Consider the following 16,504-nt stretch of genomic DNA (forward strand, 5'->3'; position numbering starts at 1 on the left):
TTTTTCACAATTACACTCTTATATGCTTGCATGTACTCTCTCTCTTCCCCTATGTATATTAATATGCATACATAAAACAAAATATTTATTAATAATCTTACAGCAATTTTTCCCCCACCCAGGATCCACACCATAATAGCACATTGCATTTAATTATAATGTCTTTTTTTTTGGCCACCTTTAATTAGAATGGTTTCTCAGGCTTTGTCTTTCATAACATTGACATTTTGAAGAGTATAGACCAGTTATTTTATACACTGTTCTCAATTTAGTTTTGTCTGATCTACACGTTTAGATTTAGATTATGCATTCTTGACAGGAATGCTACATAAATGATATTCTGTCTTTAGAGACTCACATCAGGAGACACATGATGGTAGTTTGTTCAGTATTGGTGATAATTGTTTTAATTACTTTTGATCATTTTAAGTGGGATCTGCCAAGTCTCTCCTGCGTGGAGTTACCATTTTCTTTTTTAATAAATCAGTGACCTGTGGGAAGATTCTTTAAGACTGTGTAAATAGTCCTGTTTCTTATTAAACTTTGACATAATTTCAGCATCCATTTATGACTTTGCTGGACTCATTTATTACTACCATGGTCACAAAATGGTTATAGCTTAAGTGGTGATTTTCCAACTCTGTCATTTATTTTATATGTATTTGTTGGCCCTCTGCTATCAAGAAGAACTTTCCCTTCTCCCTTTATTTATATGTGTGTGTATGTATGTATTCATTCATCTTCATAAATTTTTAAATCATCTTTTAAAATTTAGCATCCATATGGCTTCAGTAGATTCCTAGTTTATTCCTGTTCTATTCAACTGGTTAAAACTCAGTACTATTGTTATCTATTTTGGTGCTCAAATTGTTGCAGATTTAGCCAGAGGGAATGTCTTTCCCTCCTGCTTCTCTGTACTTTAAATATATTTTTTGAGCATTTCCATACTTTCTGGCAGAATATGTTCCAATGGCTGTAGGTAACCTCCCCTAGGCTAATGAATTCATAACCTATGAAAAGTATTAAAAGTTATTGCAATTCCTTAATATAATAATCATTAGCTTATAAAGAACCTACATTTCAATATTTATTGTAGTATTTCCTCATACAATTGTAAAATAAATGCAAAAAATAATAGTTAAATTCTCCTTATTCTGTTTTGTGGGCTTTGTGCCTGTTTCCTGTTAGTATATCTGTAAGTTTAAACTTTCTCTTAGGTAACATCTAAGAAAAGTAAAGTATTAAACTTCTGCTGTAATGTATAGTTCCAAGAAATGTCTTTCCAAATTCTAAAAATTGAAAACCTGTAAAAAACAATTTGTAAATTATTTTGGCAGATATTTTCTATATAACAAAACAATGTGATTAAACCCATAAAAAAGGAAATGTAATCCTATGTCAGTAACTTTAGGCCTATCAAGACATCAATAATAGAAAACTTTTGTTTCATACTTACTATGTACCAGGTACTTGCATACATTTGTTGAAGCCTCATGATGACCCTATGGAATATATATCATTATTCTCATTTTATTGATTATGAAACTGAAGCATAGAGATAAATAACTTGCTTCAGGTCACATAGCTATTGCATACTCACTCAAACCAAGCTTTTAAACTTTTTTCAGTGTCTCTTCAAATTTTCTGCTGCTAATTTGCTACTGCTGTTTATAGTATCCCGTGCCTTCTGATGTTTGCCCCATGTCAAATTCATTATTTTGTATTTTCATTTTTTCCAAACTTTCTTTATATTGATTCAGTGGGAATTGTGGTGAGAGATTAGATGCAGTAATCTATCATGATCTGGAAGTCAACACAGTTCTTGAGACAGAATATAATATAATATAGATAGAATATAATATAATTAATTTTAGTCAAATTATTGCTTTTGATTATATAAATAATGGGGTCATGTTTTCTCTTGAAGTATGTTGATATAGTCATGCTTTCCTTGGAAGACTACACAATTATTTCCTTGACTGGGCTTAGAAATTATTTCATTACCCACTTCCGAATATCCCTTGGGCATGCCATATCAGAACTTTGGGGGACTTTTTCACGACCCCCTCCACACACACACACACATCCACTTTACCATCTGGTCATTATTGACCAAAAGTGTATTTGATTGTCAGGTCTTGAGGATATAAAGTTATCTTAGAAGCAGTGCTTAATTTCAAGAGACTTTTGAACTGTGTTTTAAGTTGTACCCCGAGTCTCTCTTCCTGCCGTCTTTTTTCCAGCCTTACTACTGTTTCTTAGTTCCTCATATTTTCTCTTGTGAATCATGATAGTAGCTGCCTATTTTGTCTTAGTAACCTCAGTTTCATCCTCTCTCCAATCTAGATTCTGTTCCAGTAATTCTCAACTATATGTATGCATCAGAAAACCTTATGGAGTTTTTTTTTAAGTACTGAGATATGTTCAAATACCATTCTGAGAATAAATTGGTGTAATCCCTTTAGATGGTTATTTGTCAGTCTGTATAAAAATTAAAAGAGGACATATAGCCTTCATTGAGCATTTGTAGTTCTAGAAATTTAGACTACAAATATGTACTTGAACATGTATACAAAGATGTAGGTACAAAGATGTTCACTGTAGAATTGTTTATAAAAATTTAAAACTTGAAATAATCTAAACGTCCATCAACAGAGGACTGGTTAGCTATGATAGGATAATTTTGATTCTGTGCAATGCTGTGCAGCTATAAGTGAAAGAATGATGTTGATATTATTTATTCTATAATAGTCTATGTGAGAAGAAGTTTAATGAAAAAGGCAAGGAGCTGAACAATATGTGAATTTAAAAGTGTGATAGGTAGATCTATATATACATACATCTTTTAGTTGACAGATTATTTCTAGGATGATACATAAGAAATTATTAACAGTGGCTTTCTACTGGAAAACTAGAGGTCTGTAGTCGTCAAGAAACTTAATTACACTGTTGGATATTTTACCATGTACACCTATTGTTTTTTAAATTTAAAAACCAACTGTTTAACATTCACAGATACAGAGGACAAACTAGTGGTTACCAAGTGGGGAAAAGGAATGAGGGAAAGGGATAAGGGTATGAGATTAAGAGATAGAAACTGCTATGTATCAAATAAATAGGCAACAAGGATACAGTACAGGGAAATATAGTCATTGTTTTGTTAAAATTATCATATTTTAATTACTTTAGTTTATATCTATAAAAGTATTGAATCACTATGTTGTACACCTGAAACTAATATTGTAAATCAACTATAGTTGAAGAAAAAAGTAAGTAAGTATTTTTAAGGCCAAAAAAAGTTGTTCAGTAATAAACACTGGAGGTTGAAATTTTAAAAGCATGTGCCATTTACAATAGCAGCAAAAGATATGAAATACTTAGGTATCAATCTGACAAAATGTATATAAGATGTATATGCTGAAAAGTACAAAACACTAATGAAAGAAATCAAAGATTTTAATAAATATAGATATATCATGTTTATGAATTAGAAGGCTCAGTATTGTTAAAATATTAATTCTCCCCAAACTGATCTTAGATTTAACACAGTTCCAGTTGAAATCACAGCAAGATTTTTTATAGAAACTGACAACTTGCTTCTAAAATTTATATGGAAAGGCAAAAGAAATAAAATAACCAAAAGAATTTTTTTTAAACAATGAAGTTAGAAGATTGACACTACCTGATTTCAAGACTGTAACCAGTAACCTAGTGTGATACTGAAAAAAAGGATAGATATAGATCTAAGGAACAGCATAGAGAATCCGGAAGTAGGCCTATGCGTATATGGTCAGTTGATTTTTGACTGCTGAGACAGTTCTTTGGAGAAAGGATGATCTTTGCAACAAATAATCTTATCCAAATAGTTGGTTATCCATATGCAAAAAAAAAAAAAAAAAGGAATTTCATTCCATACTTTACAGCATATATAAAATTAACTCAAAATAGACCATAGACCTAAAGGTAAAACCTTTTACTGTTTGAATTTTTTACCTGAGTTTTTCAATCTTCTAATTTTTTTTAAAAAAATTTTTAATATAGTAGGCCTGTTGGTAATACAACTCATTGGGTGATCTCTCATTCCCAAAGCACATGTAGGATTTAGGAATCTTTCCTCTTTATTAAAGAATTGTTACTTTATAGTCACTATGATTCGCTTCAATGTTTGTGCTCTTTTTAGGATCTCCTCAAGAAAAATATTACAGCAGACTCTACTGTTTGCCATATCTATTCTTATTTTTTAAGTTATTATATAGTGAAACTGACTTACTTTCCTTCTTACATGAAGTTATGAATTATGTATAGATTTACGTAGTCATCACCAAAATCAGTATACAGGACAGTTTCATCATCCCAAAAACTTCTTTGTATGTGTTTTCCCCACCTACAACTCCTGGAAACCACTCATTTGTTTTCCACCACTGTAGTTATGTCTTTCTGAGATTTCCAGATAAATGGAATTACACAGGATGTAAACCTTCACCATAGTGCCTTAGAGATTAATCCAAGTTGTTGTGTGAGTCAATAGTTGGTTTGCCATTTTACCACTCAAGTTGTATTCCATTGTGTAGACACACCACAGTTTATTTTATCCATTCACCCTGTCAAAAGACATTTGGGTTGTTTCCAGCTTCTGGCTATCACAATGAAAGGTGCTATGAATATTTGTATATAGTCTTTTGTTTCAACATAAATTTTCATTTTTCTAAAGTAAATGCCTAGAAGTACAATTGCTAGGTCTTATGGTAAGTATATGTTTAACTTTATTAGAAACTGCCAGACCATTTTCCAGAGTGGCTGTACCATTCTGCATTTCTGCCAGCAGTGTATGAGAGTTCTAGTTGTTCTGCATCCTCACCAGCACTTGATATTGTCAGTAGTTTTTACTTTAGCCATTCTAGTAGGTACGTAGTGGTGTTTCACTGAGCTTTTAATGTGTATTTCCTTAATGCTAATGATATTGAACATCTTTTCATGTACTTATTTGCCAGCTTTATATCCTTTTGAGTGAAACCATGTTGATTATTTTGTACCTGAAGTTTCTGTTTAAAAGGTGATATTAATTATAGTTGTATTTACCTAGTCTAAATATGATAGAGCAGTTTTGGATGTGAGAAGCAGACTAGTATTAAGTTCAGTTCACTCTTTTGTCATGTATGTCCACTAAAAAATTTGATCCTCCTTCACCTTAAAGTCTCTAGCAAACAGAAAAGTCAAAGAGCCAAAATTTGTCCAACAGTCATTAAAATCCCACAGGATTTTCAGAATTTTAAACATGTCCTATATGTGTAGATAATGTATGCATATATATTATGTGTACATAATCATTTTCCTGTTATTAGTCTCTAGTCAGATTTTATTTTCCAGGCAAATTCAGTTTTTCTAAATTTAATATTCTAAGAGCTTATCTCTGCCTTAACTTACATGTTGTAATATGGTTATAATAACAGTTCATCTTCATCTTCAAGATATATCATTAGCTGCAGTTTGAATGATTCTCACTGATTCAGTCTTCTAATCAAAGATAAAGAGCTAGTTCCTTTAAACAGATATAAGCAATTATAAAGAAGTTACAAAATACTATATATAAAATAGATAAACAAGGTCCTACTGTATAGCACAACATTCAATATCTTGTAATAACCTATAGTGAAAAAGAATATGAAAAAGAATGTATATATAACTGAATCACTGTACTGTACACCAGAAACTAACAAACTGTAAGTCAACTATAGTTCAATTTAAAACAATAATAATAAAATAAATATAAAAATAAAGTAATTATTAAGAAAAAGGGCTAATAAAGAACTTTTATGCTGGTTAAGGTAGTGCTAACTGCTATAGTAGATTAATCTCAATAGCTCAATGGCTTAATACAATAGAAATTTATTTCTCACTTCTGTAACCATAAAGTACAGTTAAAGGAAGTGGGGTGTCATTGTACTACCAAGTCATTCAGGGACCCATTTTTGGCAGATAGGGGAGGAGAAGATGGAGAAGGCAGTCCTGCTTCTTAACTACTTTTTATTCCACATTACTGTGTCTTTCCAGGAACATCATTACCTTATAGAAACACAAGGTCAGAGGAATAAGGTTGGAAGAAATTCTTAGTCATCAGACCAATACTTAGTATTATTTGAAGATCCTCTCCAGGGTCAAAGCAATGTTAATCAAGAAAAGGCAGAAGGACTGTGGTACTCATAGGTTAGAATAATCTCTTTTGGCTTTTTCAGTTTTTATTGCTTGTGCTTGTTTTGTCAGTACTACAGAAAGATGAAGTTGCTAAATTAATGACTTTTGGACAAATGAGGATAACATCACTAGCATGGAGGATAAAATCAATATGACTGATGTAAAGCCTGGAAGGAAGGCTTCTGAATTTTCTTTTGAAGTGTCATCAGCTGTATTGTTAAATAATTATACCTGTGAGGAAGCAAAGTGCTTCCCAGTCATTGAGAGTGAGCTTTTTATTTTAAAATAATGCAGTGGAGCCCATTTAGAGTGAACTTATGATGAATACCAATATATTGAAAATTAAAATGGGGATATTCTATTAGAAATAGGTATTGAAGTGACCAAGTATCTCTCTTCTCTCATAACCACTTCTTAGGAAACTTGTGCAAAAATTTGGAACACCCTTTAAATAATTCCTAGCATATAGGTCAAAAAAATGTAGAAGGAGAGGAAATGATATTTGTGATGATTCAGATTGATATAACCAAAACCAAGCAAATCTTCAATATTACTTTTTTTAATCTTAATTTCTCATCAATTAATGTTAATTTGCATGGCACTTTTTTAGTAATTAAATAATGCAAGTTGTTTCAAATTCAATAAAAAATTTTTAAATATTTTTCTTCCACACAAACCACTTTACCAGTGTATATCCTTTTATAAATTAAAGGTTATCAAAAGGTGTTCAGGACCAGAGGTGTACCATATTGAGCATTTTCTAAGTATAGTAAGACAGTTTCTTTAGTATTAATATTCATAACTTGATGGTGTTTCAGTAGTCTTGTTTCTTGCATTCTGACATGAATCAATCATTTAATTATTACGTTTAATAAAACTCTGACATCATCTCATTAGTGTTGCATGAAAAGCAGCACCACTCATCCTTCTAATTCTAATGAGTTATTTTTAATGCTGAGTAGGCTCATTGGCAGTATCTTTTACTTACCTGACCTGAAACCTAAAACTTTTAAAGTAAAACCAGCTAAAATTCTACTTCCTGTACTATTTCACTTACTGATTTCTCTTTTGATTTATTCTCTACATATATTCATTCTTAATGGTTTTTAGTTTATCAAGTAGGGGAAATGATAGACACTGTAATAAGGGAATATCATATTATCAGATATGCTTTATTGCAATAAAAATGTACCATGTATTTAAACAAAAATATGGTAAAAGACTTATCCAAAATGAAATTTTCTTTTATATTATGATTCTTAATCAACTTTAGTTGCCTGAATTCTGCTATTTGTCTTTCTGAAAAAAGGGATAAACATTTCATAAAATAGGAATTCAGTCCCAATAAAAAATGAAAATTGGTAATAACTCATTTCCATTGGTAATCAGAGAAATGTAACTTAATACCACAGTAAGAAACTGCTCATACATAATAAAATCACCAGATTTAAAACATCTGATAAGATCAATTGTTGGTGAAAACATGGAGCCATTACAGGAACTGTCAAGATATAGCCACTTTTGACAATTTTGGTACTGTCTACTACACAGTTAAATAGACACATATCTATGACCCAGGTGTCCTGTTCCTAGAGCAGTGGTTCTCAAAATGTGTTCTGGGGACCCTGTGGAGTTTCCAGGACAGGTTCATAAGGTTAAACTGTTTTAATAAGGAGGAGGAAGATGGAATTTGCTTTTTTTATTGCCTTATAAATATAAGTTGAAATATTGACTGTCATATCAAAGAATATCTATATTTATCTACAAAGACTAATATATGACACTGAATTATCTTTATGTACTTCAGTCATTATATATTTTGTATACGTTCTATGAGCGTCTCTGTACACGTTATATTTCACATTAAAATTTTTTTAAAACAAAATAAGCAATTATTTAGTTATAAAATTTATGAAAAAAATTTCTTCAATCTCCCTTTAAAAATCTGACTAAGCAAAGTATTCTTGTTACAGTACATTTTTCTTTAAAGGATAGTATCACTTGGTTTTATATTTATCAAGATACATTATATCTTTATTCTCTAGATTGATATGTTGGTTTATCTTTTTTTAACTAAATATTTTATACTGTTTTCATTAATTCTGCAAAAATTTGGACTTGAAACCTTATTGTAAGATAAAAGCTATGATAAATATTGTTCTCTTAATATTATGCAAACGTAAATTATGTCTCATTTGTTTGAATTTTTTATTTGATACAGATAGTCGTACAGGCACTGCAGTGTTCCCATTACTCGATTCTTTGGCAGTTGGTGAAAATTACTGATGGTTCTCCTTCCAAAGTAAGTAAGAGTTTCTGTAGGCAGAAGGGTTATTACTAAAATAAAATAATCTTGTTTAATTCATTATTTAATAACATTTTATCAGTTATTATAAACTATAATTTTTAATAAAATATATAATAATTGTTCTCAATTCTTGTTTTATCCTATGAGTAAGTATTTTTTACTTCTTTGGAAGATAAACAGTTTTTCAGGCAATAGACACAGAGTTGTATGTATACACAGAGTTTAAATTCTTATAAGAAATAACTAGTTGAAACAGCTCTGTAGGTGATACTGTATAAAAAGGAGAGTAATATTGAAAGACAACAGTATGTAGCTTTCAGTTCTGGCATTATGGTACCTTGGGGCCCAAACTAAACAATACTCTTTTTAAAAACAACTTACATTGTTAGATAAAATTTTTTTTAAAAAAATTTTAATTACCCTGCTAAACAAAAAGGAGAATACAAACTAGAGGTTAAGTGAAATAAGGATCCAAGAGAGTTAAGCAGAGTACGGAAGCCCACTTAACCTTGAGGATATTTTCTAATCTAGACAAACCCCAAGGCCCTTCCAAGGTGGAATGTCTAATAAGTAGCACATCTCCCTGATAAAGTTGGGATCCTAAAGAGCTACCCTCAGCATAAGGGTAAATTAGTAATAAACCTATACCAGTTCCATTCATCGGGGAATATAAGCAAAACTATCAAAACAATGTATCTTAAAATTTGCCATTAATTAAAGGAGAGAAGGTGCGAAACGAAAGTTTATAACCATGAGCTAACTTTCATTTAGGTTTCCATCCTAAATTCATACTATTTCTGTGGTCCATTGGAGGAAAAAAAAAAACAAACAGAAAAACAGAATAAGATTTTGATTGGTGGTATCCTTAAGCCCCTAACAGAATCAAATATAAATCCTTTCTGAAGGGACTTGCCTCAAAGAATTTCCACAAAGTTCTAAGAAAAATGAGCTGATGGTGAAAAACCAAAAAGAAAACTAGAAACAATGAATAAAACCATGAAGAGAATCAGATTTTTTAAAAATATTTTATGATTGGAATTATCTGAGAAATATAAAATATGTTTCAATTGTTTTATGAATTCAAAGAGGCTTGAACATATGAGTAAAAAGCAAACACTTAATAAAGAACCAAATAAAAATACTATGATATTTAAATATCCTCATCTAAATAAATAGCAGCTACTTAACCAGTAAAGGAAGTTAATAATACATTTCCATATAGAACCAACTACTTGATATGGAGCAGTCTTTTTCAGAGAAAGACTTTTTTTCTTCTTGTTCCTGCTGAGAAGTAGTTTGAGGATTTCTCTGCTTTTGGAAATAATTGGCGGTTTTGTTCATCTTCAGTTAGAAGGAAGGTAATATTATTGATTGGTTAACTTCCTGGTTTTTTCTATTTTATTGACAGTTTCATCTTGAAAAGCAAAAATCAAAGTTAACTTTTCATTGGTAACAAAACCCACTTTAAAACTATATTACATTTTCACAGTTTTTGAAATGTTCTTTGATATGGTAAGATTAAATGAGATTGAATATGTCAGTTAAAATTTGAAAGCAAGAGTTTATACATTGTACACAATTACTTTTATTCTGATTTTTTCACCTGGTTGATTTTTATGCTGTTTTTTCCCACTGAGATCATTTTGGTTATCTGAGTTATTTGTATTTTAGCTGAATGTTGATCCTTGGATTTTAGTAAATTTGGGATATATACTGGCCTAAAACTTTAGCATGATTAATGGTTAATTATTCCATTAAGTTTAATTTAAATTTAGTCCTTTTACAATCATGTTCCATGGTTAGAGTGAGAATCTCTATTCTTGGACCTACTTCTTTAGATACTTTCTATTTTTTAATCCTGTTACAACAATTATTTTGAGATTCCTTGCCTTTCGGTTTAATTTTTATCTGACACATTCTCCTAATAAAAGATAACTTCATTTTTGTCATTAATCATACTACAGATTTTGTAGTTGTCATTACCACAGTGGCAATGCAGATTTTGTGGCCAGCACTGATTTTCTTTATGCCAGAAAGAATACCACAGTATATTTTAGATGATTTATTATTTATTGTTCAGTTGATTTCTGTTTATAGTTTTGTGTGCATTTATATCACATGTGAAATTCCCCTTATTTAAGTGTCTCTCAGGTTATTTCTTCTCACTTAGTAATTTTGGTAATTTTTTTAATCCAAAGTATATTCAGTAATCATGTATCAGTTGTGTCTAGAGTTTAAAAATGTTTCTTTCAAAGTGATGAAAAACATGAATCTTCATAACAGGTATAAAAACTTTAAAAACTAATCTTTGGTTGCTAATATTCCTCCTTTTAAAACAATTATTTTAGTGACTCTCATTTATAATAATTACAAGATTGGGATTTGCCACATTTTCTAATCCTCCCTATACAGTGTAAGATATCTCTGAAAATTTAAGAGCCACGTACATAAGCTTTGTACATGTATATAGATTACATTATCATTATCGCATTTCATATACGGTATCAACTTCCTAACTATACTCTCAGCCACATCATTAACTTGTTGTGTAACTAATCTTGAGGCAAGTCACTTATGTAATTTTAAAACAGATAAATTTATATCAAAGCATTTTATCAATTGTAAAGTGATTTCCAGATAGTAATAACAAGTGAAAAATCACTTGTCTGTGTCTGATTACTTTTTATGAAATTAAAAGTTATATTGGGCCATTTTTGTCTAGCTCTCTAGAATTCTGCAAACTATGCTAGGGCTAATAACTGCTATACTGAAAATGTTTGGATAGATACACAAGAATCTTAATAGTGGTTATCTCTGGGAAATAGAAATTCTTTTGGGGCAGGTGTAAGAAGGGGAGAAATTTACTTTTTGCTTTATACCTTTTGTTACTATCTGAGGCTTTGTTTTTCTTGTTGATACTTAACAGTGATACTACTATCACAAAAATTAATATTTAAAAACTACTGGTACAAAAATAGTTTGATTCTCCACCCTTATGTTAGGTTTTGGTTTATCACATATAACTCACGAAGTTGTTGGACTTGGGTGAATACTAGAAAGATGCTTAGTGTGTTCTGTATCTTATTTGCTGTAGCAATATTGGAGCCATAAGAGAATTTGGAAATAATTTGATGAAACCTGTTTGTTTAAGATAAGGCCTAGATGGGAACATTGCTGTTTTTGCCTTGTTGACGTTTTACATTTTGTTAATCACTTGAATATAAATGTTCTAATTTAATCTTCTTAATAATCCTGTAAGGTAGATGTTGTTATTCCCATTTTACAGATAAGAGACCTAATACTTTAAAAAATTGGGACTTGTCTAAAGTCACAGACTTACAGCACAGGTCTTTTGAATCTCAGTCTAATAGTCTTTTTGTTATCACTCTTTAAAATCTTATTAAGCTTTTAATACAACTACTTTTACACAGTTCTGTTGTAGTTTTTTTTTTAACAAATTTTCTGAAAACATATTGGTTGACTCCTTATTGAACACAAACTAGCAATATCTGTTATCAGTTGTGTATGCAAAAGTTATGTCACATGGCAGTTTTCTTTCATCCCTAGAGGTATCTAAATGGGAAGTTACTGTGATTTTAAATGGCTCAGTTTGTAATGCCAGTGGGTTACACAAAGTATATGGAGGACTTTGGTAATGGTGCACCTAAAATTCTCTATCCTTTTTTTTTTTTCCCTTTAATTTGTTTCCTTTTAATTTAAATGTAATACAACAGACCCTTGGGGTCTATATATTTAACACTTGTAGTATTGATTACATAGAGACAACTTCAAAGTCTTATTACATGAATTAATTTTTTTGTTAAATAATTATATTAATATGGAATGAACTATTTATCTAGTGAGGAAGCTGGCCAGCTGACTACTATCTGTTTTTCTCTACTCATTGTTACATTTATAGAAACTAATTTAAATCTCTGAAGAGGTCACTTACATTTTTAATGAATAAATTATGCTTATTAGTTTTTGGTATAAAATATAAGGTAGAATGGTTTTCATAAATTTGAGCTCTCTTGAGTACATGTTCATTTGAAAAACTATATAAGTAAAGTAAAATTTACGAATCCTCCCATCTGTGGATATCCACTGTTAATATTTTGATATATTTTCTTTTAGTACTTTTTCTTAGGTATTTTTGAGTCTTATTGAGATCATGATGTATTTACAATTTTGTATCCCCTCATCAATTAATAACTTTTCATTTATTAAATGTTTATAAATAGTATTTTTAATGTGTGCATGGTAGTCCATAGTGTAGCTATACCATAATTTATGTTACCTCACTCCTCTATTGGATATTTAAGTGGTTTAAACATTTTAACTAATAAAATTAATGCTGTGATAGACACTCTGGTTTAAAAGCTTATTTGTGTTTTACATTGTTTCATCTTAGAAATGGAATTGCTGGGTCAAAGGCTTTCAAGGCTTAATACTTACTGTCAAATTGCTCTTCCAAGAGTATTTTCTAAAGTTTATTTATTTTTCTTCTCTATTATCATGAACTCTGTCTTTCAGGGAAATATGAATGGTAGTTATATTTAAAGTTTAAATTCAAGTTATAATTTAACTCAACAGTGAACACTATTTTGTAAAATGAAGTAAATGAGAAGACTGTATCAAGAATAGGATTAGATCTTTATTTAAAATGGAAGTGTACTGGGTTTCACCAATGGGTATTTCCTCTGTTCCCCTAATGTCCAGAGTTGAAGCTCTTTGGCAGTCTCACAGGTCATGCTCAGTATACTTTGCTCCAGTGCCCCCTAGTGCTGGTCCTGTAGAAGCTGACTTCAGTTTCTCTTCTCTGTAGCAGAAAACATCCTTCTTCCTTCAGCTCCTTCTGGACATATACAAAGACTTTTAAAGAGCCAGGTAAATAAGAGTTAGGGCTAAGATAATGCCCCTGTTGCCTTTTTTGGCATGGGGATCTAGAATTTATCCTAAATTTTTTTTTCTCCTGGGAGGAGCTGTCCTACTTTCTGCAGTCTTATATTTGTAGTGCTCTCTGCCTTCCACTGCACGTTTCTATTCTAGACAGCAGTAGGAATAGCCTAGGGTAAACATCCCTGCATTCTGGACCCAGGCCCTATTCCTAAGTCTTTAAATTAAAGAAAGTCAACATCCCTCAGATAGCTACGAGTCAAATTATTATTGAGGTGTATAACATATTTACTGCAAAATTTGTTCCTTCATTATCCTCTTGACTGAAGATGCTCCTCTGCAAATTCCAACTTGTTTACCTCCAAGCAAACAGGGACGGAGAAGTTAGGGTGAAGATGGAGCTGATGGTGGCCAAGCCCCATAGGAGACATGTTTAACCTTGCTGTTCTTCATACAAACATATATTCCTAGAAGTGTACTAGAAATAGGCTTAAATGTATGAAAATCTACAAGCTGCTTTCTAGACCTCTTCCCTTCCTCTTCCCTTCCCAGCCCTTTAGAATAGCAATGAATAAGAAAGAGATAGCTCACTCAAGTCCTTGGCCCAAATTCCTACAATAATGAAATATAGATAGTACCTACATCTATAACCATCTGCAGAATTAACTGCTTTGAGGTGGGAGGGAATGGGGCCAGAAGTGGGAAATAATATCTATCCCTGTAGGAATAAAATTTTAGTAGTGCATAACCATTTTGATTTGCTTCATTCTTTTCCAGATCTTTTCCCCTACCTTTTATTTCTTGATAATTCTATCCTTAATAACTGTCTAGTTAGTTTTAAGCCTTTCCTTTTGATTGGTCCATGCTTTCAGAGTCATTCTTTGGTAGCTTTGTTCCTATTAATACTATGTCCTGTCTCAAGTGCATGCTTGACTGGCTGGTCTAGGACAGTTAAGAGAGAATGATCCAGGTCTTGTTTTTGTATCCATTTCTTGTTCAGCTCTCAGAATGTTCTCTTTTTTAAAAAATCTAGAATACTTAAGTAGTAGATGGCTGTTTATACTGAATTCTGAACTTGTCCAAAATTTTATCCAAGTCTAACATTCTAAAAATGTCTGGAAATCAGAAAAAAGTATGTTCAACTTAGACGAGGACTTTCAAGTCATGATTCCAGCATTCCATTAAGAATTCCATGCTGTGTTTGCAGCCCTGTTCCTGGGCTTCTACTTTTGGAGCTTGCTTTCTGATAAGGAATACCTTCCCACCCCTTGTAGGACAGCAGGAGGCTTTCTCAGTTTCGCTAGCCTGTCCAGTTGGATGCTGTTTTTACTTACATAGGAACATTGGTCTTTAAAGTACCTGATTTATAAATACTCTAACTCCTTAAATTACCTCATGATCTAAGTAATGGGCCAGGACTAAGAAGATCTAAATAACAATTATTATAATGTAAAATTCTGTTTTAACTGAATTTATTAGAGACCTAAAGCAACATTAAGAATATTTAAACAAAACACAACACTCCCCACTTTTTAGTACAAAGATTGGAGGAGTTTTTTTAATTAATGATAAAAAAAAGTTTACTTTCCTTTCAGGCCATTTATTTGAATAGAAAAGAAGTAAGTGTTTTATTCTATTTAATATCTCCTGAGTGACAAAGTAATGCCTTTTCCTTTCCACAGTAGGTTTTTTATTTTGAAAATTTTTTTTCAGTGGCCATTCTATAATTACTAGATATTTAAATGACTTCTTGTTGTTGACCCAAGCTTTATATATAAGAAACTCCCGGTTTATAAATAGTACATGTTTCCAGCATTTTTTGTGTTGGAGCATGGTCTTTGGAATTAATTCCAAGTTTGAATTTTGGCTCCATTCCTGACCCCTGTGACAAAGGTATGCAAGTTACTTCACATCTGAACTTTAGTTTTTGAATATGTGGTATTCACTGCTGGCTAAGGTTTTTGGGAAGATTAAATAGAAAGAAATGTTTCAGTAAACAATAACTGCTTTGATAACATTAAATTGCAGTCCTAGTCTGTGCTTTCTTAACTTCTCCCCTGCCAAAACCAAGAATTGATACTAAATGAATTATTATATAAGCCTATGGGAGTATGTAAACATGCTCAATATCTAGTGTAGGTTTCAAATACAGCAGGGTAGATTTTGTCCTCCATCTGTGTTTTGGAAAATTTGGAAATTCAGGTTTCTCACTTTGGTCCTAACAGTCACTACTTTTCCCCTGTTCCTCCGACCCCTCCTTTAGCTTCTTTCATCTTTATACATCACAGGAAAGGAAAATTAGAAGATATTTTGGAACTACAGTAGGCATCATAAGAGTTCATGGATCGTAAGTGGATTAGCCTTTGAGGCAGTGGCAGGAGTCAGCAGGTGGGGATTCAGATCTCCAGGAACGGCAACAACACTGAAAACTAAGTATTACATTTGGGGTTTAAATATCCAATAGTTATTTTGTTGTGTGTTTACAAAAGTGGCACACTCTCTTCTTACCCTCAAAAGAGAACCTAATAGCAGTTATTCATACAAGAAAGCAATTTCAAACGTATAAGGTTTATGTAGGGTGAGGCTTTTTCTCTGGCTCACTGATGTGTCCCAAGTCAATGAGTTTAGTTACATCTGTTTCTATCATATTTAATATGGATAATGACTTATTTGGGCTGAAAGCTAACTTTATGAGCCACATTATATATCAGTGATTATGCTAAGTACAGATAAGCATAATACAGTTTATGCCTCCAAAGAGCTTTATAGTCCAATACAGACTGGACAAACTACAGCACATGGGCCAAATCTGGCCTGACATCTGTTTTTGTAAATAAAGTTTTAATGGAACACAGCAATACTCATTCATTTATGTACTGACTATGGCTGCTTTCTTGCTCCAGTGGCAAAGTTAAGTAGTTGGAACAGAGACATTATGACCCACAAAGCCTAAAATATTTACTATCCAACCCTTTACACAAAAAGTTTGCCAGCCCCTGACCTAATAAGATAACCCCTTGGTCTTGTTTGTCAGTAACCCTATTTGCCCATTCTGGTAACTAGTTTAGTTTTGTGCCCCTTTTTTGTCATAAAAATTGATAAATTCTT

General features: G+C 31.7%; 1 protein-coding gene across 1 annotated transcript in view; it reads left to right on the forward strand.

Moving 5' to 3' along the window:
* The window catches only part of STAG1 (stromal antigen 1), a 327,021-nt gene that overhangs the window by 275,954 nt on the left and 34,563 nt on the right, over positions 1–16,504 (forward strand). Inside the window, exon 22 of the mRNA XM_032487978.1 lies at positions 8,414–8,494. Within this exon, the coding sequence (XP_032343869.1) occupies positions 8,414–8,494 (81 nt within the window). The remainder of the gene's footprint in view (positions 1–8,413; positions 8,495–16,504) is intronic.

This window comes from Camelus ferus, chromosome 1, assembly GCF_009834535.1.
Source record: "Camelus ferus isolate YT-003-E chromosome 1, BCGSAC_Cfer_1.0, whole genome shotgun sequence".
Taxonomy (NCBI): Eukaryota; Metazoa; Chordata; class Mammalia; order Artiodactyla; family Camelidae; genus Camelus; species Camelus ferus.